General features: G+C 42.7%; 1 protein-coding gene across 5 annotated transcripts in view; it reads right to left on the bottom strand.

The window, feature by feature from the left end:
* The window catches only part of WDR59 (WD repeat domain 59), a 256257-nt gene that overhangs the window by 84116 nt on the left and 145499 nt on the right, over positions 1-26642 (bottom strand). For 3 of the 5 annotated variants that reach the window (XM_033943868.1, XM_033943869.1, XM_033943870.1), the window contains exon 19: positions 9447-9503. The exons of the other annotated variants lie outside the window; for them this stretch is intronic. In XM_033943868.1, coding sequence (XP_033799759.1) covers positions 9447-9503 — 57 coding nt within the window. The remainder of the gene's footprint in view (positions 1-9446; positions 9504-26642) is intronic. 5 annotated transcript variants of the gene reach the window in all.

Below are 26642 nucleotides of genomic sequence, written 5' to 3'. Positions count from 1 at the left end.
AGCACCACACAGAGGACAAGGGTGGTATGACATTAACTGACTTCAGATCTAGGATCAGTCTCTAGTCGTCTGAGTTTCTTTTGGGCATGATAAATTATATTGAGTATCTGCCCAAACTCCATTCACCTTCTGGTACAGACTCTATGGCTCTTAGATCTCTGAGTCTTTGTAGCATTGCCAGAACTCTGGCTGCTTTGTCTGGCTTTCCTTCAGGAGAATTTATAAAGAGATCTGGAAGGGGTCTAAAGAATTCTAGCTTGAATCCCTCCTGAACAACATATAGCACCCAGAAGTCTGAAGAGATCTGCATCCATGCATGTGAAAACTCCACCAGCCTGCCCCCCATCTGAAGAGTGGGAGCTACAGTTCTGGCACCATTGCTGCTTTTTGGGGGGGCTACAGTGGAGCAGGATCGGGTTGCCTGGCACTCCTGAACCTATATCTAGGGCCTTGGCATGGTCTCTGGGCAGCCAATGCTTCCATGCACTGTCAAAAATGCTTTAAGCCATGAAAATTTCCCCGACTGGACCCTTGTGAGGCCCAAGGTCCACTGTCTGATAAGGTCTTTGGCTTATGATCTGTCACACTGGCTATCAGATCGTTGAAACCCTTGCCAAACATCAATTGCCCTTTAAAGGGGAGTTTGCTCAATGTCACCTTAGAGGCTGAATCTCCTGCCCAATGCTTGATCCAGAGCATTCTGCGGGCAGAGATGGCGTATACCGAGACATTACTTGACCCTAAAAAGGACATACAGAACATTTGCTACATAATCAACCCCCACTAAAAAGAACTGCTGTCATCCAGGTCTCCCGCCCAGCTGAGCTTTGAATGGTATGCTCAGGCAACAAATGATATCATTGCGGCCACTTTTATGCCTAGCACCATGCCTCAAATTGTCTCTTAATGACATAGACCAGTCTGTGGACCTGGGAGTCCTACAAAACTACTCCACTTCATTGGGAAGGGAGGTATGCTTAGTAACGTGCAACACTAGGGAATCCACCTTTGGTTTATTAAAACAGCTGCTGGAACTTGGCATCCATCGGGTAGAGCTTTGTCATAGATTTGGCTACCCTCAGGGACTTCCCAGTGGTCAGTTAGCATCTCGGTAATGTTTGGAAGTGAGGGAAAGCAAGTCACCTGAGCCTTTGTGCTGCTCATGAATGAGCACTGCATGGCAGACGTCTGGGTTGGCTCTAGCTTTAATTTCTGGAGGGATCCTGTAGTGATCCCCTGTAGAGCAAATGGCTTGAACAGCCTGCACACTGTTGGGTCTTCTCCAAGGTCCAGGGCTACCAGCTGATTGTGGTCTAGCCCAGCAAACTGAAATGCTGAACCTCCAAGAACAGAGGACCCCGACTGAGGGAGCAGAGGCATGGACTCCGAACCATCTTCATCTGAATTCTGCACTATCTGGGTCCCCAACACTAGGGGACCCTATGCTCTTCATGGGAAGAATCCCAGGCACTACTCTTGCTCAGACCCCTGAGGGACTAAGCTGGCTTCTGTAGTTTAAAAAAAGCTTTATACATCTTATATATGAATTTGAGAGCAAAGCACGGCTCAGGTTGCCTGGAGAGACCCAGCAGGACTTCCCCGTGGTGCCTGCTGAGGTTTGTCCACCAGCATGAGGCTGCGCTTTGCCAAGGACAAAAATTTCTGACCCATGAAATGATCCATGAGCTTTAATCCCGCCCCCCAGATGCATAAGAAGGGGGTGAAGCCCTACCTCTCCACCCTACCCCCCCCCAGCTCATGTGCCACCCTGCATGTGAAACAATGATCCCCTCGGACAGGCATCCATAGCAAATCTGGCATGAATACATATGATCTCTACTTGAGGCCCTTTTCAATCAAAAATGAGGGGTTTGAGGCAAATAGAATCTTTTAAAATCAAATTGGGTAATCTAAGATGGCATTGCGATAGTGATTTTAGCATCTAAAACAGCCCATGGAGGAAAAAAATGAAACACCAAAAATTCAGGGAAGGGTTTTTGGAGGTTGGAGACCCTGTCCCTAGTCTCAGAAACATTTTCAATTAACTTTTAAGACCCCCCCCCCTGATTTTCTCATCATCTGTAACAGCTTACTCACTGTTGGATGTTGGGAGCTGCTAACAGAGAACCTCTAGTCAGAGGTATGCAAAGATTTCTGCCTCAGACAAGTCTGCCAAAGGAAAACCGACTTGTTTCTTCAGACTGCTGTCCAGTGTCCCCCAAAGAACTGGACGCACACCAGAGCCTAGGGGGCAAAAATGCTGTTGGCCCCGATTCTGGTACAAAACCGCCATAGAAGTCACACAGTATGCGCTCAAGCCCACTGCAGACAAAACCTGGGGTGATACTGTTCCTAAGGGAACGGTCCCTGAGCCTCCGGACTGTTAATGCAGGCCTGCCACAGGAATCGTGCAAAACATGCCTCTGCGGGCTACAGACCTCTCTGCCCCGAGACTTTGTATCTTCTCACAGCCAGATATGTCTTGGGGGAACCGAGACATGAGAGCCTCTACAGCACCAAAAGCCTTGCTTACAGGAGAAAAATCTAAAAAATAAAGAAACATGAGCAGAACAGTGAAGCTCCTACAACTTTGTGCTAGGTTTCCTTAGTCTTACTCTCTACAGCATCCCAGAGTGAAAGGAGGAGAAGCTGAGAATATGTAAATTAGGCTCTCTACAGATTTCACAGTGAAGGAAGGTAAATACCTGTTGGTCAGTGGCATGTGGTAAGGGGCTTCAGTCAATCCCCAGCCCTACTTTTTTCTTCACTTTTTTCTTGATGCAGTTTGATTTGTTGAGTAGGCAGTCTGTTTAACCAGTGAAACTGCATCAAACAAAAAGAAAAAAAGCAGCTCTGGACTGGGGATTCTCCAAACCCCCTAAAGGCCCTGACAGTACTGATCTGAATTTGATTGGCTGAGCAGCATCTGCCTGTTGCCTGCTGAACCAATCAAATTCAGAGCAGTGCCTTCAGGGCCTTTAGGGGGTGGGGCAAATCTCCTGAAGGCCCTGATTAGATACTACTGCCGTTGGTCAAGACTGATATTCCTGTTGCAGTAGAACAGTAACTATCTAATTTGTTGGCAGGGAATACTAAACTAATTATTGGGATTCAAAGGTTTACTCTAGACAGAGTTGGGAATGAAAGATTAGGTTTATACCTTCGATAACCTTCTTTCTGTTAGTCCCTGTAGGTATTCAATCCCAACCCGCAATCCAGGAGTTGCAGAAATCCAACACTTTTCTGAGCACATGCTCCACCCCCTTAGCCTGAGAGTTAGCACACATATCCAGTTAAGTCCCAAAGCCAAGTTAACATACCTGCACAAATCCATGACAAGGGGGCATGGGGGAAGATGCCCCCAACACCACAAACAAGTCTTGAATTGAGCTGCTCTGCAAAAATGTCTTTGGTAATGCGCACACTCACAGAAAAACTCCCCACAGGATCTGGGAACTGGCTGGAAAATCTTCAAGCCTGTAAGGAGAATAATCGAGGCAGAAAAGCAGGCTATTCCAAACAACTGAGTGTATACAGAGGGCGATCATATGGAATCCTACAGGGACTAACAGAAAGAAGATTATTGAAGGTATAAACCTAATCTTCCATTCTGTTATATCTCCTTCAGGATTCCATATGATAGGTAATGTACCAAAGGAATGGTAGTAGCTAGGGAGGAACAGAAGAGCTTGCCCTCATCCACTTGGTAAGACCGGGTAAAAGTATGAAGAGGACTAAGTAGCCGCCCTGCAAATTTCATCAGGATGAAATGCACGAGACTCCACACATGACGCAGCCACACTTCTAGTTAAGTGTGCTTTAAGCAAAATCAGCGACTGCTTGTCGCAGGAGAAGATAAGTCATGAAAATGGCCATTAGAATCCATCGAACGATCGAAGATTTGGAAGCTGGCCGACCATGGTGAAGCACATCAGTCAGGACAAAAAAGTGATCCGACAGCCTGAAATTATTAGCCCTCTCCAAATAATGAAGCAACACTCTCCGGACATCCAATTTATACAAGATCTGATCTTTGCATTCCGAACCTGTGTAATGAAATGCAGGCAACCGAACCTCCTGGTTGACATGAAAGGCCAAAACCACCTTCGGCAGAAAGGAAGGCACAGTACGAAGAACACCACCTGCATCCGTAATACGGAGAAAAGGTTCCCTGCATGAAAGAGCTTGAAGCTCTGATATACGTCGTGCCAAAACAATGGAAACCAAAAAGAGATGACTATCGTGAGATCCAGAAGAGAGCCATCCTTCAGAGATTCGAATGAGACCTCGCTAAGGCCCTGCAAAATGATGTTAAGATTCCACAAAGGGAAAGGAAGATGTAAATGAGGATGGAAACGAAGTGCCCCTCTCATAAATCTTGTCATGTCCAGATGAGCAGAACATGAACTAGTGCCTCTGTGCACTTGAAAACATGAAAGGCCTGCCAGCTGAACTTTGAGTGAGGTCACTGCCAGACATTTGCCTAGGCCTCCTGAAGAAAAGCCAGGACCACTGAAATGGGAGCCCTCTCAGGATCCACCTGATTCTTCCAGGCATTGGCATAAGAAGCCATAGTAGGGTTTCTTCAAGCGCAAAAGAGTTGAGATAACTACATCCAAATAACTGTGTTTCATCAAGGCTGAGCGTTCAAGAGCCATGCTGCAAAACCAAAGTGTCATAGGTTCTCCATGAGCACTGGCCCCCAACTGAGACAGTATCGATGAAGAGGTAGCCAGAGCTTCTCGTCTTGCTGAAGGCATACCAAGGGCAACAAGGCCAATCTGGAGCTACTAGAATCACCAGGATAGGATATGTTGCTATCCGGCGGATGACCCGACCGACCAGAGGCTACAGAGGGAACACATGAACCAGCCAGGACTGAACCAAGGCGTTCAGCCATAGGCTTCCACGCTGCGTTCGTCAACTGAAAAAGTGCCTGATCTTTGCGTTCTCTGCTGAAGTCCTTCTGGGGAAGTTTTCTGCTGAAGTCCTTCTGGGGCTGACCCCAACACTGCATAATCAGATGGAATGCCATCTGCGAGAGGGACCATTTTTCCGGATTCAGGATCTGTCATCTGAGAAAGTCTGCCTGAACATTGTCAACTCCATCCACATGGGCTGCTGAGACAGAAGATGAGCTTCCATCCAGCAAAACAGCATGCAAGCCTCCTGGCCCAAGGGAGCACTTCTCATACCCCCCTTGACAATTTACGTACGCCACCCTTCATGGTGTTGTCAGAGAAGACCCGCATTGCTTTTTTTTCCAGAAAAGACTGGAGATTGAGTAACGCCAGCCAAATTGCCCTGAGCTCCAGACAATTGATAGACCAATGTTTCTGACGATAAGTCCACTGCCCCTTAATGTAATGGCCCCCACAGTGAGCACCCCAACCCAACAGGCTGGCATCTGTCATAAAAGTTGTCCATGCTGATATAAAAAAAAAGCCTATCCTGGCGGAAACCCTCCCCTTGAAACCATCAGTTCATGCTGCTGCGAGCTGTCTCCGTCCAGGGAAGCATTATCTGAAGGGGAAGACACTGTGGAGGAAGGATAATGGTTACTGCGGATGGGCAGACCAGATGGACCATCTGGCCTTTATCTGCCATCATATTTCTATGTTTCTATGTAACGGGTGCATGTAAGCTCAGGCCCAGGGGACTGCCTCCAAGGAGGCTGCCATGGATCCCAGAACCTGAAGATAAAGCCAGGCCGTGGGAGTCAGACAGTCCAGAAGAACTCTGATCTACTGTTGAAGTTTCTGTCTACGTGCCTTGGGAAGAAACACACGACCCTGCCTGGTGTCGAACAGAAGACCCAGATACTCCAGGGACTGGGAAGACATCAAGTTGCACTTCTTGAAGTTCACAATCCACCCCAACACCTGCAAAAGAGGTATTACTATATCCACCACACTTTCGCACTCTGGACAAAACAGGGCTTGGATCAACCAATCGTCCAAGTAAGGATGGACCTAGAACCCCTACCGGTAGAGAAAGGCCACCACAACTACCATCACCTTGGGGAAAGTGCGGGGTGCCGTCACAAGGCCAAAGGGCAGTGCAGCGAACTGGAAATGCTGTTGCAGAACATGGAAATGCAGAAACCTGCAATGCTCCGGTTGGTTTGGAATATGGATGTAAACCTCCATAAGATCCAAGGATGCTAGAAATTCTCCTGGAGAGACAGCTGCTATGACTGTGCACACTGTCTTCATGCGGAAATGAGGAATCTGCAAGTTGTGGTTGACCGACTTTAGATCCAGAATGGGCCTCCAGTCGTCGGAGCCTTTCTTTGGCACAATGAAGTATAAGGAGTATCTGCCTAAGCCCGATTCATATTCTGGAATGTGTTCTATTGCTCTGATGTCTAAGAGACGTTGCACAGTAGCGTGGATTCGGGTCTCCTTTTCCAGCCGGACTGCCGGACAGTCCAGAAACAGATCTGGGAGTAGGCCAAAGAAGTTTATCTTGTGCTCCTCCTGAATGATATCTAATACCCATTGATCTGATCAAATGCGAGTCCACTCCTGATAAAACTGAGAAAAGCAATCTCCGATATGAGGAAGCTCTGACTTCTAGCATCATTGGGGACTTCTTAGGAGCAGCCACAGCTCGGGAACCGGAGACCTGAGGTTGCCTGGGATTGGAACTGCTGTAACGAGAGCTGTAGCCCTGGGAATATCTCTGGGAGGAAGATTCCACAGAGCCCTGACAAAACATGCGGGAGGAATGAAAATTACTACAATCTTCTCCCGCTGATTGACGAGATCTGTTCACAGGGAGAGACTTAGGGTGGCGCTCTGCAACACTGGTCATCCAGATCTTTACTAAAAAGAAGCTGGCCTTCAAAAGGAAGCCTGCTCAAGGTGGCCTTTGAGGCAGAGTGCCGAGCCCAGTGATTGATCCAAAGAGTCCGGCATGCCAACAATGCATAAGCAAAAACCTTACTAAGAACTTGAATGAGATCATAAAGGGCATCTGCTACATAATCTATATCCATTATCATTGAAGGACAGGCAGGTATGTCTGCAGAGGATGCACCAAATAATCTGGAATGATAGGCTTGCGCCGTGAAGGAAGCGGCCGCTGCCACTTTGATAACCAAAGACGCCACTTCAAAAAGATTTTTCAACATAAGGTCTACCCAGCAATCCTGAGAATCTGCATCACGCCCCCATCATTATGGAGAACTGTGCGCCTGATAACCTGTGCTACAACGGAATACACTTTATGCTGTTCAAAAACTTGCTGAAAATCAGGTACCAGGGGTTAAAGCTTAAACATAGCTTTAGAAGACCAGAAAAAACTCTGGAGAATCTTACTGTTCCGTAACCAGCTCAAGAAGCTGTAGATGGGATCGAAAAAAGGAAGACAGCACATTAGAGCGGTCCATGACCAAAGCCTGAAAAGTGGAAGGTGGAGAATCTAATTTGAGAACTTTCAGAATGTCAGCAATGAGAAGATTGACAGAGCCATGCTTAAAAAGTCTGTGTACAAAAGGGTCATCACCCAAATCTGGACTCTCAGGGTGGCCGAGATGACGGTTCCGGCAAGGGTACCAGCCGGATCCAAAATAGAAGCAGTTCCAGGAGACAACAGAGGCATAATATCTGAATGGCAACTAGTGCAATTGAGGTCTACCGCTGTAGGATAAGAGAATTCCCGAACAGGAGGCTCCGCCACCTGAGAAGGTCCTTACATGTCTGCTGGCTGTGTCCACAGAAAATGCTTTCCAGAGAAGCCAAATGAATTCTGGTGAAAAGTCACACCCCACAACCACGTCAGGGATCCGTTGAGGCACACGTGTCCCACCCAGACTTGGAACACAGGCGTTCTGCACCAGACTCCAGAGGGACTGCTGGGTGATATTTTTTCCCGAAGTCATGGACTCAAGTCAGCTCCCCAGCCCTAGAGTATGCAGAAGAGGCAAATTCTGAAGCTCCCACTTCTTCCCCCCGCATGCTATGGCACGCAGTACACATCACTGATCTGGGCCCAATCTGGTGCAATGATGTAGATTAGGGGCTGGGGAGTCCATCCCACTTAGAAAAAAAGATAGATGAAAATCCAAGATGGCTGCCACCAGCAAATTCACACCAAAAATAAACAAAACCTGACAATAAAAAATAGCAATTTGGGGTCTAGGAAGGTGGGGGACCTGAATCCTACCCTCAGAAACTGTGAAAAAGACTTTTTAAGCATTTACAAGTTCCCATAGGAAATAATGGAGGGTTACTCACAGTTCTGCAGTGCCATGCCTGTCAGCATATTAACAGCAGTTGCGTGGAGGAAACGGATTTTATGCCTCAGAAACTTCTCCAAATAATCAGAGTTGAAGATCTTTGGACTGCCGGTCAGCCAGACACCGACTATGACCTCCACCCCACAGATCCTCACCACATGGTCGAGAACGGGAAAGGCAGCCTGCGCCTTGAAACGCAGGCGGGTTTCACTCCAGACACATACAGTCTGTGCTTAAAACCCATGCTGGGTAAGCAAACTCCCAGAGGAAGGAACCCCGAGTTTAGTAAAGGTGGCACACAGCAGGCTGGCTCCACAGATCCACCAGAGTTTCTCTGTGAAGCAGTAGTCTGACACCACAGGACTGCATCCTTTCCTCTGACAAGGGACCATTTGGAAGGGGTCTCATGGCACTGAAGCCACTGAGAAAGTGAACTTAAAATGAACTTCAAGCGAATAAACAAGAAACAGAGCAACTGCAAAAGACTTTCTGCACGGATTGCTTGAAGAAATTTAACTGGATACGTTTGCTAGCTCTCCGGCTAAGGGGGTAGAGCATGTGCTCAGAAAGTATTGGATTTCAGCAACTCCCAAATTGCGGGTTGGAACTGAACATCTAGCGTATGGAATCCGGCAGGGACATAACAGAAATTATGTTCCTGTTTAATAGTCTAGCATGATGGAGAAAACTAATCAAGGTTGTAAAAATAGGCTAAAAGCAATCTACTAGTGAAAAGGAAAGGGAAACAGTATAGTACTGCCTTTCTTTGGTTACAATCAAAGCAGCTTAGAGATACTTATTTTGCATTACACTAACCATTAGGCTATTCCTTTACTTCTAGTCTGAGTAGGAAAACTGCTTAGAACAGAGTCTAAGGGTAGACAATGCAGCTTCTAAAGTCTACCCTGCATGAATTTTACTGCTGGCAACAACTGTGGCACATTCACCAATTAGAAGCACTACTATGCCTATTCACATTTTTCTTTTTATAATACCCAGATTTGTTAGATGAAGTTAGCATATCTACATTCTAAAACCTCTGTTCTATAAATGTTAATAAAAACAGATATCCATGCACTCCTTGATTTTAGTCAGGGTCATATACAGCCCATGGGCACAGGTGGATGGTGCTTTATTCTTGTGCTCTTGGGTATAAAACAGCATAGTTAATTAACAGGAAAAGCATTAGCAAAGCACACAGTACCGGGAAGTCGTTAATGGCTTGTATAGACCAACGTCGCCGGGCAGAGAGAGGAGACATCTGTACGTGAAAATGTTACCCAGGAAGGGGAGGGGGGAAGGTGGAAGAGGAGGAAAAGGAAGAGGAGGAGGAGGAGGAGGAGGAAGAGAAAAAAAAACCAAGAAAATTAAAGCAAAATAAACTAGATAAAATCTAGCCTGATTGATATAGTCACTGCAGCTAATCATAAAAGATTATTATTTGATTTTTACTGTTCATTTTATTTGTATCTTATTATATTTCCCATTTTGAGTACTTCATGGAAAAGTGAATTAAAACTGAATAAACAGGAAAAATATGATTGAGATAACAGACTAACACTGTGTTTTACTAAACCATGGAAGATCTTACTGCAGGCTGGCAAGGTAAATGCTCTGACACTCATATGGGCTTCAGAGTATTTATCTTGCTGGCCTGTGGTAACAAGCTCTTCACAGTTTAGTAAAAGGAGCCCTAAGTCAATGTGCACTAACCCTTTAGAAAAAATATTATGCTGTTTCTTTACACTTAAATGAGTTTAATCCTGCCTCTTTGACAATAGCTATAACATAATCAGGTCTATAGTGGGGTCATTCCATTCTAAGCTTACAGGCAAGACCAGACACTTGATCTAAATTAAAAAGCCAAAATCTCAAATTGCATTATCTTTTTCTATCGGATATGTTCACACTTCTGGTTTTAGATACCTTTCATTAATAGTAACATACTCAGAGCAAAGTTTCATTCCCATACTGAGGTAGAAAGATCATGAGATTTTGTAAATACATGCAAGAACTTTGTAGAAAACTACATCCAGGGGAATATCATACCAGAAGTCAGAATACATCAGTGCCTGCAATAAAATGCATGCTGGGAAATGTGAGTTCTGGTTCCCTTAGGGCTCTTCAAAGTGGCAGTTTGTGTGTGTAATTACACTGCCTCAGTACACCTTTACAGTAACATGACTTGCACTAGTGTTGCCTGATTTGCTGAGTCAAATCTATTCACCTCGAATTGATTCATTCACTTTCTAAAATAATCAGACTCACCGATTCAGTGAGTCCTTACTCTTGACATACCTCCAGGCATTCTAAAGTAGCAGCAGCTGTGGCGGTGACCAGGCTTGGCAGAGGCAATGCAGTGAACAGGCTTCTCCTGACCTGCCCCACCAGGGCCTTCCCTCTGCCGCATCACTGATGACATGGCAGAGGGAAGTCCTAGTGGGCAGGCTGCGAGAAGCCTGTTCATCGCACTGCCTCTGCCAAGCCCGGTCATCGCCACCGCTGCCACTACTTTAGGAGACCCGAAGATGTGTGTGTGTGGGGGGGGGGGGGGTTAGTTGGGAGGTTTCGCACAGGGAGATAGGAAGGATGGAAAGCTGCTGTACAGGGGGTTAGGAGGGATGGAAAGCTCCTGCATATGTGAGGAAGAGAGGAAGTATTGATAGAGATGGGATGGAGAAGAGGAAGGGAGAAATGAAACAGAAGTAGAAAGGGGTGAGAGGGATAGCCTGAATATGGTGGAGGGGAGGGAGACATGCATGCATGGAGGAGAGAGAAGGAGAAATGTTGGACATAGGGTGGAGAGCAGAGAGAGATGGAGCATGGGGAGAAAGAAATGGTTCACATGATAATGGAGGGGAGGCAGGGAGAGATGCTGCATGGAGGGGAATAGAGAGGTCTGACCCAGGGCACAAGGCAGGGAGAGAGAGAGAGAGATTGTAGACAGTGGGAAAGAAATGTTGGAGTGGAAGGGAAGGTATAGAGATGGATGGTGAGAAAGAAGAAAATGTCAAATGGGCAGGAGACACTGGCGAGCGAGTTAACAGAAGACAAAGAGAAACCAGAGCCTGGGGCCAACGTGATTTGAATAATATAATAACCAGACAACAAAAAGGTAGAAAAATAATTATTTTCTATTTTGTGATTGCAATATGTCAGATTTGAAACATGTATCCTGCCAAACTGATATTAGTCAGCGAGCATGAGCTACGACCTAACAGAGAGGAAAAGTCTTTTTTGTTTATACTACAGCCCCAGCATGGGGCTAGAGAGGGCAAAGAGGGCTAGGAAGTGAAGAGACCACAAAAATAAACCAAAGCCAGGATGTTTGAAAATAAACGCCCTATTGGTCAGAAAAAGTGAATCGAATCAAATAAAAAAAATCAATTCAATAGGCAGAATTGAAATTGAAAAATTGTTCCCTGAATTGGGCAGGACTATCTTACACTAGACAAAACATACAGAACAAAAATAATTCCCTCTAAAAATCTGTCTTGTTTCTGTGACTATTCTTTGACTCAAATCAGAGCACATAGACAAGTAATTACAAGGTTATCATTAAGACTGCATACTAATAATAGAGTAATTTATTTGACATTATTTTGTAAGAGGTAATTAGTAACATTAATATCACTGATTTTCAGCATTAATGGGTCCTTTTACTAAAGCATGATCTGGCATGGTAAAGCATGGTAAATTCTCCGATATCCAAAGGAATTGACTGAGTGTCAGAGCATTTACTGCACAGCACTAGGCTGTGCGGTTTTGTAAAAGGAGGGATATGTTTTTAAATACATATTTTCTCAAATTATCACTTTATTCTTTGTGATAGCTCTGTTCTTGACTATGTTAATGATGATAATTTTTCAGGGACGAGGTTTTAGGTGAAGAAACATAGAATGAAAAGGGATCAAAACATCTATGTAATCCATGATGACAGACTAAAAAAAAAGACCAATCATGTCACAAGACCATCTCCAGAAATCAAGATGCCATTTATACTTTGCACTATTTTCCTCCTCTGTTTTAAACAGTCTCACAGTAACATAATAGATGACGGAAGATAAAGACCCGAATGGTCCAACCAGTCTGCCCAACCTGATTCAATTAAAAATTTTTTTTTTCTCTTTCTTAGCTATTTCTGGGCAAGAATCCAAAGCTCAGCCCGGTACTGTGCTTAGGTTCCAACTACTGAAGCCTCTGGCAATGCTCACTCCAGTCCATCTATCCTAGCCATTGAAGCCCTCCCCAGACCATCCTCAACCAAGTTGCCATATACAGACACAGACCGTACAAGTCTGCCCAGTTCTTCAATATTTACTATTATTTTCTGATTCTAGATCCTCTGTGTTCATCCCACGCTTTTTGAACTCCGTCACCGTTTTTGTCTCCACCACATCTCTCGGGAGTGCATTCAAGGCATCCACCACCCTCTCCGTAAAGAAGAATTTCCTTACATTGCTTTTGAGTCCACCACTCCTCAGCCTCAAATTATGTCCTCTGGAAAATATTTTGTTCTACGTTAATACTGTTCAAATACTTGAACGTCTGGCCCTCCTTTCCTCTAGGGTATACATATTCAGGGCTTCCAGTCTCTCCTCATATGTCTTTTGGCGCAAACCTCCTATCACTTTTGTCGCCCTCCTCTGGACCGCTTCAAGTCTTTTAAGCCCTTCGCCAGATACGGTCTCCAAAATTGAACACAATACTCCAAGTGGGGCCTCACCAATGACTTGTACAGGAGCATCAATACTTTCTTTCTTCTACTGGTTAAGCCTCTCTTTATACAGCCCAGCATCCTTCTGGCAACAGTCATCGCCTTGTCACACTGTTTTTTCACCTTTAGATCTTCAGACACCATCACCCCAAGGCCCCTCCTCTCCCCATCCGTGCATATCAGCCTCTCATTTCCCAGCACATACGGTTCCTTCCTATTATTAATCCCCAAATGCATTACTCTGCATTTTTTTACATTGAATTTTAGTTGCCAGATATTAGACCATTCCTTTAACTTTTGCAGATCCTTTTTCATGTTTTCCACTCCCACCTCAGTGGCTACTCTGTTATAAATCTTGGTATCATCAGCAAAAAGGCAAACTTTTCCTTCTAACCCTTCATCAATCTCACTCACAAACATATTGAACATAATCGGTCTCAACACCAAACCCTGAAGGACTCCACTACTCACCTTTCCTTCCTCCAAGCGACTTTTATTAATCACAACCCTCTGGCATCTGTCTGGCAACCAGTTTCTAATTCACTTTGGGTCCTAACTTCAGCCTTTCAAGTTTGTTCAAGAGCCTCCTATGAGGAACTGTGTCAAAGGCTTTGCTGAAATCTAAGTAAATTACATCTAGCATATGTCCTTGATCCAGTTCTCTAGTCACCCAATCAAAAAATTCAATCAGGTTTGTTTGACAAGATTTACCTTTAGTAAAGCCATGTTGCCTCAGATCTTGTAACCCATTAGATTCTAGGAAGTTCACTATTCTTTCTTTCAGCAACACTTCCATTATTTTTCCAACAACCGAAGTGAGGCTTACTGGCCTGTAGTTTCCCGCTTCATCTCTGTGACCACTTTTGTGAATAGGGACCACATCCGCTCTTCTCCAATCCCCAGGAACCATTCCTGTCTCCAGAGATTTGTTGAACAAGTCTTTAATAGGACCCGCCAGAACCTCTCTGAGCTCCCTCAGTATCCTGGGATGGATCCCACCCGGTCCCATCGCTTTGTCCACCTTCAGTTTTTCAAGTTGTTCATAAACATTTTCTTCCATGAATAGCGCAGAATCTACTCCATTTTCTTGTGTAACTTTGCCTGACAACCTCGGTCCTTCTCCAGGATTTTCTTCCGTGAACACAGAGCAGAAGTATTTGTTTAGCACGTTTGCTTTTTCCTCATCACTCTCCACATATAGGTTCCTAGTATCTTTTAATTTAGCAATTCCATTTTTCACCTTCCTCCTTTCACTAATATATCTGCAAAAAAAAAATTTGGCTCCCTTTTTTACATTTTTAACCATTTGCTCTTCCACCTGCGCCAAACGTATCTCTCTTGGCTTCTTTCAGTTTCATCTGGTAGTTCTTTCTGTACTCCTCTTCTTGGTTTTTTTAATATTTCAGGAATGCCAACTGTTATGCTTTTATTTTCTCCGCCACTAGTTTGGAGACCATTTCGGTTTCCTTTTTCTCTTGTTTTTATTTATTTTCTTCACATACAGGTCTGTAGCCATTTTTATTGCTCCTTTCAGCTTAGACCACTGTTTTTCCACTTCTCTTATGTCCTCCCATCCTAACATATCTTTCTTCAGGTACTCTCCTATTTTATTAAAGTCCGTACGTTAAGTATTGTTCGGCCGCTCTCCACTTTAGCTGTTATAGCAAACCAAACTGTTTGATGATCGCTACTTCACAGGTGAGCACCCACTCGTACATTAAAGATACTCTCCCCATTTGTGAGGCCCAGATCCAATATTGCTTTTTCCCTCATGAGTTCCGTAACCATTTGCCTGAGCAGAGCCTCTTGAAAGGCATCCACAATCTCCCTACTTCTTTCCGTTTCGGCAGACGGAACTTTCTAGTCCACATTCAGCAGGTTGAAATCTCCCAACAGCAGCACCTCCTCTTTCTTTCCAAATTTCTGGATATCCACAATCAGATCTTTATCAATTTGCTGTGATTGAGTAGATAGAGTTACATATCGTTTCTTCCTCTCCTCAGTCACTTGGATATTGATCTTTACATAGAGAGCTACTCCTCCACATTTTTGACCATCTCTGTCCTTCCTAAAAAGATTATATCCCAGTATGCTTGCATCCCCATCCATGGGATTCACTGAACTATGTCTCTGAGATAGCAACAATATCCAGGTCTGCCTCTAACATCCTTAGAATCTAGTTATAACATTTCTTAGAATATAGTTATAAAACCAGATATTTGATGCCCGAATACAACAAATTTTTTCCGACAGATAAGTAGCAGTATTTTGCAGTGATATATGCCTAATGTTTTACGTGTTAAAGGTTTAAAATGGGGTGGCCCGATGGCCATACTAAGGACCTGGTTTCAGTTTCTAAGTCAGATCTGCTTCCTAGGATGATCAAGGCTGGGGGATGCTGAGAGACAGCAGTTACAAACACAGAGAAAGAAGCCCCAGTCACTGTGCAACAGTGACACATAGTGGCGAGATTAACACATTATTAATCGCTTGAAATTCCCCAACCTTCTATTCTAAAGAGATAACTTTTACAGATTGCTTAACTGACTCTTGGGACTGGGAAGCAATTTTCTCAGAAAAAAATTTTCATTTCACCCTCCATTTTCTTCACAGTTCTAAGAAAAAAGGAATTCAGATTCTGTATGACATCCCAGAGTACTTCTAAAATTACCATGTTTGGTTTCTTAATCTTCCCCACAACACGAACTTCAGAAGGAACATTCCCTCCACATGTACCACTCACCTTTATATTTGACAGAAATTCCTGTGGAGTTGAAATCTTCAGTGTAGTATCTCCTCGGGGGGAAAAAATTCTGTCAAAGAAGAACTCTCGGTCCTCCTCACTGCTGTCCGAGACTCTTCTGAACTCTTTCCTTGCCGTTCTTCCTCCAACAAACTCCTTCCAGGTTGTAGGGGTGCCATGCAGTTCTTGAGACTCAACAAGATCCCATTTCCACTGCCGCTGCTAGCCTGAGCTAGCAGCGCTTGAGCAGAAGAGGTAGACGCAGTGGAACCAACCACAAATCATCGAGTGTTTGCCACATCAGTGGTATCTGGCTGGCCACCGGGAATCGAGCCTTCACCATTCCTTCCCTCTTGCCCACAATACAAGCAGGAAGAACCCAATGGGCACAAAATTCAAGAAAGGCAGTCAGTATGTGCTACTTAGTTAAACGCTATTTTGGATCTCCTTTTAATCATGATTAAAATTTTTAATTGAAATGCAAGTGCTTAGCTAGTTACAGGATTGTCCTTTATATGCATAAGCATTTCTAGGCGTGGAGAATGGGCACAGCAGATATAGACATTTATGCACATTTTATCAGGGTGGATTTATTTAAATCAAATTGATTTATGATTCAACAATTTTTATTGATGAATCAAGAGACACAATAAAAGAACATGGTGGATATTATCATTAGGTAACCCAGGAGTCAACCCACCCCACAACAATACAAAACAACCGTACACAAGAAGGTCACAGCAAATATAAAAAAGAGAGAGAGAGAAGGGTGACACAGAAGAAACAGGGAGTTCGCCCCACACCTATCCCCAGGATGCATGACAGCCGACTCCCATTCTCCAACTCAGGGCGTCACAGAGAATCAAGGAAACAAACCTACTCAGCCATCTAGAACCTCCCTAGATGTGGCAAAAGCCAATGTTTTATTTAAATTCAGTTTAAATCCCAAAATTTCTCCATATTCAGCGATCACCTCCAACAAGGCTGCCAGAGATGATTTCTGATTAGTGAGATGTACAAGGAGATCGTCCACAAAAGACAAGAGCTTAAATTCAGAAGAGCCTATACGAACCCCACGAATGTCTGAAATCTGTAAAATATCACAGATCAGGGGATCCAAGGTCAGCATGAACAATAAAGGTGACAATGGACAACCCTGATGGGTGCCCCGTTTGAACTCAAAGGAGCGAGAAAGAACTCCATTGACTCGGATATATGCCAGAAGGGAGGAATACAAGGCCAAAACAGCATCGAAGAAGAACCCATCAAAGCTATATTTCTACAAGGTGGCAGTCATAAACTTCCAAGAAACTTGATCGAAGGCCAAAACTTATGAGCAGAGAATGCAAACACAAATGTACCACATATTCCAAAGATGAGTATTTTCCATAGGTTTTAAATCAAATTGATTTAAATCATTAGTCGGAAAGACATGATTTAAATCATGGTTTTCTACAGAAAGACTCATTCTTACCGATATAATCTTAATGTTTACAATGAGATGAAGGTTTTATTTTTTGAAAAATAACTTTTCAAATTAGTTTTACAGTTATATGAAAAAATTATTGATTTGGTTATATTATTAGAAATACACAGATAGTTCACCTCACAGTAATTTCATGATTAACCTATTAAACTGGAGATAAATAATAATCATTAATATTTGGATAACTTTTCTGCTGTATTGAAAGGAGAAAAATAATCACCACCTTAATAACAATGTAAATAGTATTATTTAACCAAAACAATAACATTATACCATATGTATTCCTGTATTTGCTTAAACATCCATATTAACTAATGTGGTTAAACAAAATATATTTTTTAAAACTTAAACTATCAGCCCGTTCCACATGAAAAATTTTAGAGTGAAATTGAATACTGCTAGAGACAGCCCGACAAACACTCAGGCAGTTTGTTTCATGCATACTGCACAGCAAGATAGAAAGGATGAAGTCTGGAGTAGGAAGTGGAGGAGAAGGGTTGGATAGGAGTGACTTCCTGATAAAAAGAGTTCATGGGTGGGAGCATAGAGGGAGAGAAGTATGAAGAGATATTGAGGTCAGTAAGAAGAGTTTGAATTGTATTCAGATATGGTTGATTCCCAATTACAAAAGGATGATTAACTAAACTAAACTAAACTAAATCTTGGGTTTATATACCGCAACATCTCCACAGGTGGAGCTCGACACGGTTTACATGGTTAGGGAAGGAACGGAACTCCAATAGATTTATAGAAGTAGGTAAGAAGAGAGGTTAGGTGTGATAATACTAGGGAGGGGATGAGGTTATGTTTTGGAGAAGAGCCAGGTCTTCAGAAGCTTACGGAATGGTAGAAGGGGGCTCAAGTTGCGGAGAGGGGAAGGGAAACTATTCCATAACTGAGCGATTCTGAAGTGGAGGGAGGAACCGATGTCATAGCTAACTCCTCTTCTTAAGCACTAAAGGTTTGACCCTGGTACTGGATATTGACAATATTTGCAAGAAAATGAGCTGGAGACAGTACTTATTCCATTCGTTTTTTAATGCTCGTAAGTAAATTTTGTCATTGTTCAGTTCTGTTTTAAAGTGCTCACTCAGTTCCTCCCAAGTTTATTCTGTACTTGATATATCGTCTTATCAAAGTGTACCTAGACAGTTTACAATACTAAAATTGAAAAGAGAATAAGGATAAAAATAAAGAAAAGGGGGAACAATTCAAAATAGACATATGTTTAATAGACAAGATATGAACATATTGACACAAGAGGATCCGGGGTTAGGAAGGGACTAAGTACATCGAGATAAAATACTGTATTTTTTGCTCCATAACACACACTTTTTCCACCCCCAAGAAGGGGGGTGGAAAAATGGGTGCATCCTATGGAGCAAATACACCTTCCCCCCCATACCTTTTTAAAGTTGTGGTGGTCCAGCGTGCTCTCCGGCTGGCTTTGGTAGCAGAGCAGTGTGATGCAGGAGCACGACCTTTGCACTTCCTGCCTGGCCCTGTGCTGCTCAGTGATTGGCCACCAGGAGAGCGCGCTGGACCACCGCAACTTAAAAAAGGTACTGGGGGGCTGCGGGCAGCTTCGGGCTGTGGATGGCTACGAGCTGTGTGCTACAGGCAGGCTGCTTTGGCTGCAGGTGGCTTTGGGCTGTGGGCGGGTTCCTTCGGCTGCAGGTGGCTTCGGGCTGTGGGCGGGTTCCTTCGGCTGCAGGAGGGCTGCTTCAGGCTTCCTAGAACCAGACGCAGAACACCAGACGCACTCCCCTTTAGAGGAGGAAATTTTTTTCTTTGTTTTTTCTCCTCTACAGGGGTGTGCGTTTTATGGACAAGTGCATCTTATAGAACGAAAAATACGATAAATAAAAAGGAAGGTAAGAGGGCAAGAAGATAACAAAGAGGGAGGGATGACGCTTCTTAACAGCAATTCTTATTCATTACTGCACTTTGAGCATATAGGCTAATTATATGGTCCATTCTTATGTCAGGAATGTGTCCCTAAATAAGAAAGTTTTTAGTTTGCTCTTAAATTTATCCAGAGATTCTTCCAGTCTGATGTCGAATGGGAGTGTGTTCCATAGGGTGGGGGCTCTGACGGAGAATATACGAGGATCATTTAATAAATAATGCACACTATTTTTTAAAATTTACATATTTTATTTTTTTTCAAGTATTTCTTTACAATCTTTCAATATAGTCTCCCTGCTTTGCAATGACCAAGTCTCAACGTCCGGGAAGTTTCATTACTCCATCCAAGACACCGTTTTTGTTCAGTTGCCAAATGGCTCCGGTACCGGCAAAAAGAAGCTCTTCCAGAGATGCAAAATAATGTCCACGCATAGGCTGCTTCAACTTTGGAAAAAGGTTGACGTCTGGTGGACTCATGTCTGGACTGTAGGGAGGATTAGGTAACACCTCCCAGCCGTATTTGTGTAGTTTTTCAATGACGAGTGGAGAGCTCCATCTCCCCATGGCCAAAAAAATCCCCCCCTCCCCGAGGCCAGCGGCGCTGCTCTACCCCCCCCTCCCCACATTGCTCCCCCCGAAGGCCCATGTGATCCGCCACTCCCCCCGCGATCCGGCACCGCCCCCGCCGCAATCTGAAATCCCCCCAGCACCCACCCGAACATGCTGCTTACCCCCATCTGGCCAACGGCACCGGCACCAACGTACAGGACATGCTGGTGCCGGAAGATCTGTTTCTTCTTCTTTGCTGGGCCTTGAGCATCTGCTCTAATTCCACAAACCTCAAATCGTCTTCTCCGATCGAATACACAAGATCTATTAATGGTCCCCTCACTAAAAACAATAGGAACCAGACGCCACGACATCTTCTCAGTTAAGGCACCGCTGGTTTGGAATACCCTTCCTTTGTATATTAGAAATACTAAAGATCTCAACTTATTTAAAATTAAGTTAAAAACATTCCTCTTTAAAGCTGCATTCAACCTCTAAATTCTCAATCTTCTATTAAATTAATAACAAAATCTAAAAAATTTGATCATGTGACACCACTCCTTAAAAAGGCTCATTGGCTCCCAGTCATTCATAGAATTACGCATAAATTATGTACAATTATTTTTAAAACATTAGAAAATAAGACTCCAGCATTTTTATTTAGGTTGCTTATTCCATATTCAGTTAAAAGAACCTTACGATCCAGTGAACGGAACCTTTTATCAATTCCTTCACTTAAAATTATTAGTACAAGAAGACAATTTATCTTTTCATGTACAGCTCCCCAGATTTGGAATGCACTTCCCATGTTTTTACGGGAGGAGAAGGTATTTGGGAAATTTAAAAGCGAATTAAAAACCTTTTTATTTAAAGATGCATTTGCTACTTAATTAAATTTTATTATAAAGTGTTATTTTATTTTTTATTTCTTTTTTTCTCTTCCCAGTTTCCTTTTGTATTTACCATGTATGTCCTTTCTTTACTATAAAAATGGATTTCATCCCCTCTTTCCTTTTGTTTATATTATAATTAATTAAGTGTATGTAATGTTTTTGTTTCCTTATGTATGCATATTTTATTGTACATCGCTTAGAAATCAGATTAAGCGATTGAACAAATCAATTAATAAACTTGAATAAACTTGAAACTTGATTTCAATCTCCTAAACCCAAACCCTAATGTTTTTACCCCCCCCTCCAACCTTCTTTTTCTCCGCACTAGGAAACAAAAATTTTGTAACTTTTTCCCTCTCGTTTTCTCCAATTCATTCCAGTTTTGTATAACCTGTCAGTATTGTCAGTTTGAAATTGCTCTGTTTTATTTATTGTAGAAACTTTATTAATATTTTTAATGTTTTTACCCCAATTGTACATTTTATGTAATTCGCTTAGAAATATTAAGCGAACCATCAAATTTAAATAAAACTTGAAACTTGAAACTTGAAGGCCTTCGAGTTCACGCTCTATCTGAGATTCTTGTAGATCTCCGAGAATCTCGGAGAGAGCGTGAATTCTAAGGCCTTGAGCATGCGCAGATGCTCAAGGTCCAGCAAAGAAGAAGATGCAGATCTTCCGGCACCGGCACCGGCATGTCCTGTGCGTTGGTGGCGGTGGCCAGATGGGGGTAAGCAGCGTGTTTGGGTAGGTGCTGGGGGATTTCAGATCACAGCGGGGGGGGGGGGGGGTGTGCGATGCAAGTGGGGGGATGCCGGATCGCAGGGGGTGCCGCTCGCAAATCGAGGCAAGCTCGGTTTCCGAGGTGCTGATTTTGTGCACTCGTAAACCGAGGTACCACTGTATATGAATTTAATAGCCATATTTTGAATGAGTTGCAGTCTGCGAGTTTCTTTTTGTGTTATTTCATAATATAAAGAATTGCAGTAGTCGATGTGAGAGATGACGAGTGAGTGAATCAGAATCCAAACAGAAGAGGGGTTAAAAAGGGATATCATTGAACGTATTAATCTGAGTTTGTAGAAAACAGCAATTGTTCTGTATTTTTTTAAAAGCTTCAGAAACGGGCTTCAGGATTCTCAGAATATCTTCAACATTTCTCTTAAGCCCAGTGCTGAGGATTTTGGCAGTAACAGTGCCATCTACTTTCTCTCTAGTTTGTTCACAAACTGTCAGGCCGATTCTTGATATACTGCTCAAAACAGTCTACTACAGAGTTCATCTAACATCTTGTGGGAGAATTAGGTTGGTTCTACACATTGCTTTCAGAGCTGTTGTTACAAAATGATTCTTATATAAGTACTTAGCAATTTCAACATCATTAGCCTTTATTTCTGGCTAAGAGGTGCAGCAAATGAACACTGCAAACATGTTATTAACTTGGTATTCTCTTCATGCTCTTCTAAATTTCTTCTCATCATGAATACATTTGCAGCATTGTCTGTGACTAAACTGTGTACTAGACGTTTGAATTTTTGTTCACATTTTATTATAGCTTTTGCTGCTACTTTCTGTAAGTATTCTGCTGTATGTGTATTTCCTGAGGTATCAATTGTTTCTGCAAGAAAGACATTCCCTTCTTCTGTTATATAAGCACATACAACAAGATTATTGTTGACATTACTCCACCCATTAAGACTTAGGTTAATAATTTTACCCTCTAGACCTGTTGCACATTGCTCCATTTCTCTGCCGTACACTTTATCTAGCAGTTTCCCTGCAACATCTGCTTTGCTGGGTGGACTGTATCCTGGTCTCAGTGACTGAACCATATTAATGAAGTGTGGGTTTCCAATCTGATGGAAAGGAGAGTTTGATAAAAAATATTACCCAGTTTATGTGACAATTACCTTTTTTTCTAATCTGCTGGTTTTTTATCACAAACCTATCTATGGTGGTTCCTGGATGGCTGGATTTTTTTCTTTTAGGTGATATACTGTGGCTATCTGATGTATATAATGTGACAAACACTATCCTAGACAAAAAACTCAAACTGTAGAACAGAAGGATGGTGATCTCAAAGGTGGATAATTTCCCCCAAACAAAACAAGACAATGCTGTTATTATTGACATCATTTCTACTTTTTTAAAATTATTTAGTATTTTTAGTATATTTGCTTGTTTCAACTCTCTATTTCTTCATAACAACTATCAAAGTAATAGTAACATGCAGTAACGTAACACAGAAAATAACAAAAAATATATTTTTGCTCAAACATGACAATTCCTCACAGCAGTCTTTAAGAAATATAATGAAATAAAAACATTTACCAACCTGAAGATCCTGCCTGTTCAAACATGTTCCTTTTGTCATCTTTATCAAAGTACTTCTCATATTGTTTCATTCAGGCCACCAGGCCTTGAATGTTTTTGATGCAGTGTTTGTGCTTTATACGCATGCCTGCCTTACCCATAGGTAGAGGAAATTTATTAAAATATTTCCAAATGTGTCTCTTTTACAGCCTGCTGCCATAATAGGTTCTCTCCTCCAAGGAGAGAATAATATGATAAACTTCATGCTATACAAAGATCCCAAGACTTGTGGAGTATTCTGCTCAAAAGATTTCACTTTCATTTTTACTGCTTGCCTCTTCCTCCTCATATTCAGCTCCTTGTGCACTTAAGCGGTAAGGGATTGATTCTGTGTACATTGAATTGCAAAGGAACAAAGGTCTTTCTCTCAAATCTGTATATTTTATACCATTTTTGCTGTAAAGAAGCAGATTGTTATCTCTGCAGACACAAATTCACAGCTTTGAGAAATGCAAAAACAAGCATCTGTGATATCTTCTAGATCACTGGTTCTCATCCCTATCCTAGGGGACCCCCAGCCAGTTGGGTTTTCAGAATATCCCTAATGAATATGCATGAGAGAGATTTGCATATAATAGAGGAGACAGGTATGCATATATGTCTTATGCATATTCATTAGGGATATCTTGAAAACCCAACTGGCTGGGAGTCCCCCAGGACAGGGTTGAGAACCATAAGAACATAAGAATTGCCAATGCTGGATCAGACCAGTGGTCCATCATTCCCAGCAGTCCGCTCACACGGTGGCCCTCTGGTCAAAGACCAGCGCTCTAACTGAGAATACCTGCATTCAGCAGGAACTTGTCTAACTTTGTCTTGAATCCCTGGAGGGTATTTTCCCCTATGACAGACTCCGGAAGAGCGTTCCAGTTTTCTACCACTCTCTGGGTGAAGAAGAACTTCCTTATGTTCGTACGGAATCTATCCCCTTTCAATTTTAGAGAGTGCCTTCTCGTTCTCCCTACCTTGGAGAGGGTAAACAACCTGTCCTTATCTACTAAGTCTATTCCCTTCAGTACTTTGAATGTTTTGATCATGTCCCCTCTCAATCTCCTCTGCTCGAGGGAGAAGAGGCCCAGTTTCTCTAATCTTTCATTGTACGGCAACTCCTCCAGTCCCTTAACCATCTTAGTCGCTCTTCTCTGGACCCTTTCAAGTAGTACCATGTCCTTCTTCATGTACGGCGACCAATGCTGGACGCAGTATTCCAAGTGAGGGCGCACCATGGCCTGGTACAGCGGCATGATAACCTTCTCAGATCTGTTCGTGATCCCCTTCTTTATCATTCCAAGCATTCAGTTTGCCCTTTTCGCCACCACAGCACATTGCGCGGACGGCTTCATCGACTTGTCAATCAGAACTCCCAAGTCTCTTTTCTGGGCGGTCTCTCCAAGTACCGCCCCGGACATCCTGTATTCGTGCATGAGATTTTTGTTACCAACATGCATCACTTTACACTTATCCACTGTTCTAGACAGAAAAATTGCCCATGACATTGTGAATGGATTAATGGAATTCATTTACCCAAAAATTTAAATATTGCATGAATATATAATATCACATTACATAATTAAAAACTAATCCTTATTTCTTGATGAATAACATTTGGACTATAATATATCTTTAGAAAGAGTTTCCTCAAGAGCATTTTATTTTGAAAATTCAATTTAAATTTTTTAAAAATTCATTTGGTGTACATCCAAGGGTGTTGAAGGAAATTAGGGAAGTTCTGGTAGCTCCGCTGACTGACATTTTCAATGAGTCTCTAGAATCGGGACTACTATCAGAGGATTGGAGAAGAACGGAGGTGGCTCCTCTCCACAAAAGTGGAAGTAAGGAAGAAGTTGGGAATTACAGACCGGTAAGTCTGACTTCTGTGGTAAGCAAATTAATAGAAACACTTAAAACAGAGAATGGCCAAGTTTCTGGAATCCTGTGGATTACAGGACCAAAGGCAATATGGATTCACTAGAGGTAGGTCTTGTCAGACAAATGTGATCAATTTCTTTGACTGGTTGACCAGAGAATTGAATAGAGAATGTGCAGTAAATGTGGTGTATTTAGATTTTAACAAAGCCTTTGACAATGTTCCACACAGATGCTTAATAAATAAACTGAGTGCCCTCAGGATGGGTCCCAACGTGATGGGCTGGATCAAGAACAGGTTGGGTGGAAGGCGACAGAGGGTAGCGATCAATGGAGATCGCTCTGAGGAAAGAGATGTTACCAGTGGTGTCCTTGGGTCTGTTCTTTTTAACATTTTTATAAATGATATTGCTAAGGGTTGTCGGTAAGATTTGCCTCTTTGGGGATGATACCAAAATCTGCAATAGAGTAGACATGCCGGATGGTATGAGTAACATGAAGAAAGACCTGGCGAAGCTTGAAGAATGGTCTGAAATTTAGCAGCTAAAATTTAATGCTAAGAAATGCAAGGTCATGCATTTGGGCTACAAAAACCCAAGGAAACAGTACAGTTTAGATGGTGAAGAACTTACGTGCACGACAGAAGAGCGGGACTTGGGTGTGATTGTATGTGATGATCTTAAGGTGGCCAAACAGGTTGAAAGGTGACAGCGAAAGCTAGAAGGGTGCTAGGTTGCATAGGGAGAGATATGGCCAGTAGGAAAAAGGAGGTATTGATGCCCCTGTATAAGACTTTGGTGAGACCTCATTTAGAATATTGTGTACTATTCTGGAGGCCACACCTTCAAAAAGATATAAAAAGGATGGAGTCGGTCTAGAGGAAGGTTATTAAAATGGTGTGTGGTCTTCATCAAAAGGTGTTTGGGAACAGACTTAAAGATCTCAATATGTATACTTTGGAGGAAAGGCGGGAGAGATATGATAGAGACGTTTGAATACCTACGTAATATAAATGCGCTCGAGTTGAGTCTCTTTAATTTGAAAGGACCTCTGCAATGAGAGGGCATAGGATGAAGTTAAGAGGTGATAGGCTCCGGAGTAATCTAAGGAAATACTTTTTTACCGAAAGGGTGGTAGATGCATGGAACAGTTTCCCAGAAGAGGTGGTGGAGACAGAGATTCTGTCTGAATTTAAAAGAGTCTGGGATAGGCTCGGAGAGAGAAAGAGATAATGGTTACTGCAGATGGGCAGACTAGATGGGCCTTTTGGCCTTTATCTGCCATCATATTTCTATGTTATCCACCTTGTATTTTAAAAATACATGCATATGTGCCAATTCTTACTGGCACACAGAGAATTACTCTTACCTTGGAGCAAGTTTAACTTTGTGCATAAGTTTCGGGCTGGCTGCCTTATAAAGGCATACAGGTGTACCATATTTGGCTTCACAGCCTATTAGTGCCTTGTCACACAATCAGTCTGTGCCTTAGTTAACTGTATTTAGGTAGCAAGACTTTCTTCTATAGTAGTAGCTAAAAATTTATTTCTGAGCTGGACTATAAAGTGTATCTAAGGACAGGCTTCCAAAACCCCATAGAGAGTCGAGTCAAGTTTTCAGGTTATCTACAGTAAATACGCATGAGAATTTGCAGACTTTGGAGAATCAGTATATGTAAATTTAACTCATGCAGATTCAGTGTGATATCCTGAAAACCCAATAGATCAGGGAGAGCCACCAGGACAAGTTTAAGAAGTTCTGATCTAAAATAATGATGATTTTCTACATATTTGTTTATATTTTTTTTCTGCTTAACTATTGTAAAAGGGTTTAATGTAAATCTATAACTGGATGGGGTAAAACAGG

The sequence above is a fragment of the Geotrypetes seraphini genome, chromosome 4 (genome assembly GCF_902459505.1).
Source record: "Geotrypetes seraphini chromosome 4, aGeoSer1.1, whole genome shotgun sequence".
Taxonomy (NCBI): Eukaryota; Metazoa; Chordata; class Amphibia; order Gymnophiona; family Dermophiidae; genus Geotrypetes; species Geotrypetes seraphini.
The sequence above is the reverse complement of the archived record's forward strand: the minus strand, read 5'-3'. Positions and strand labels throughout refer to the sequence as shown.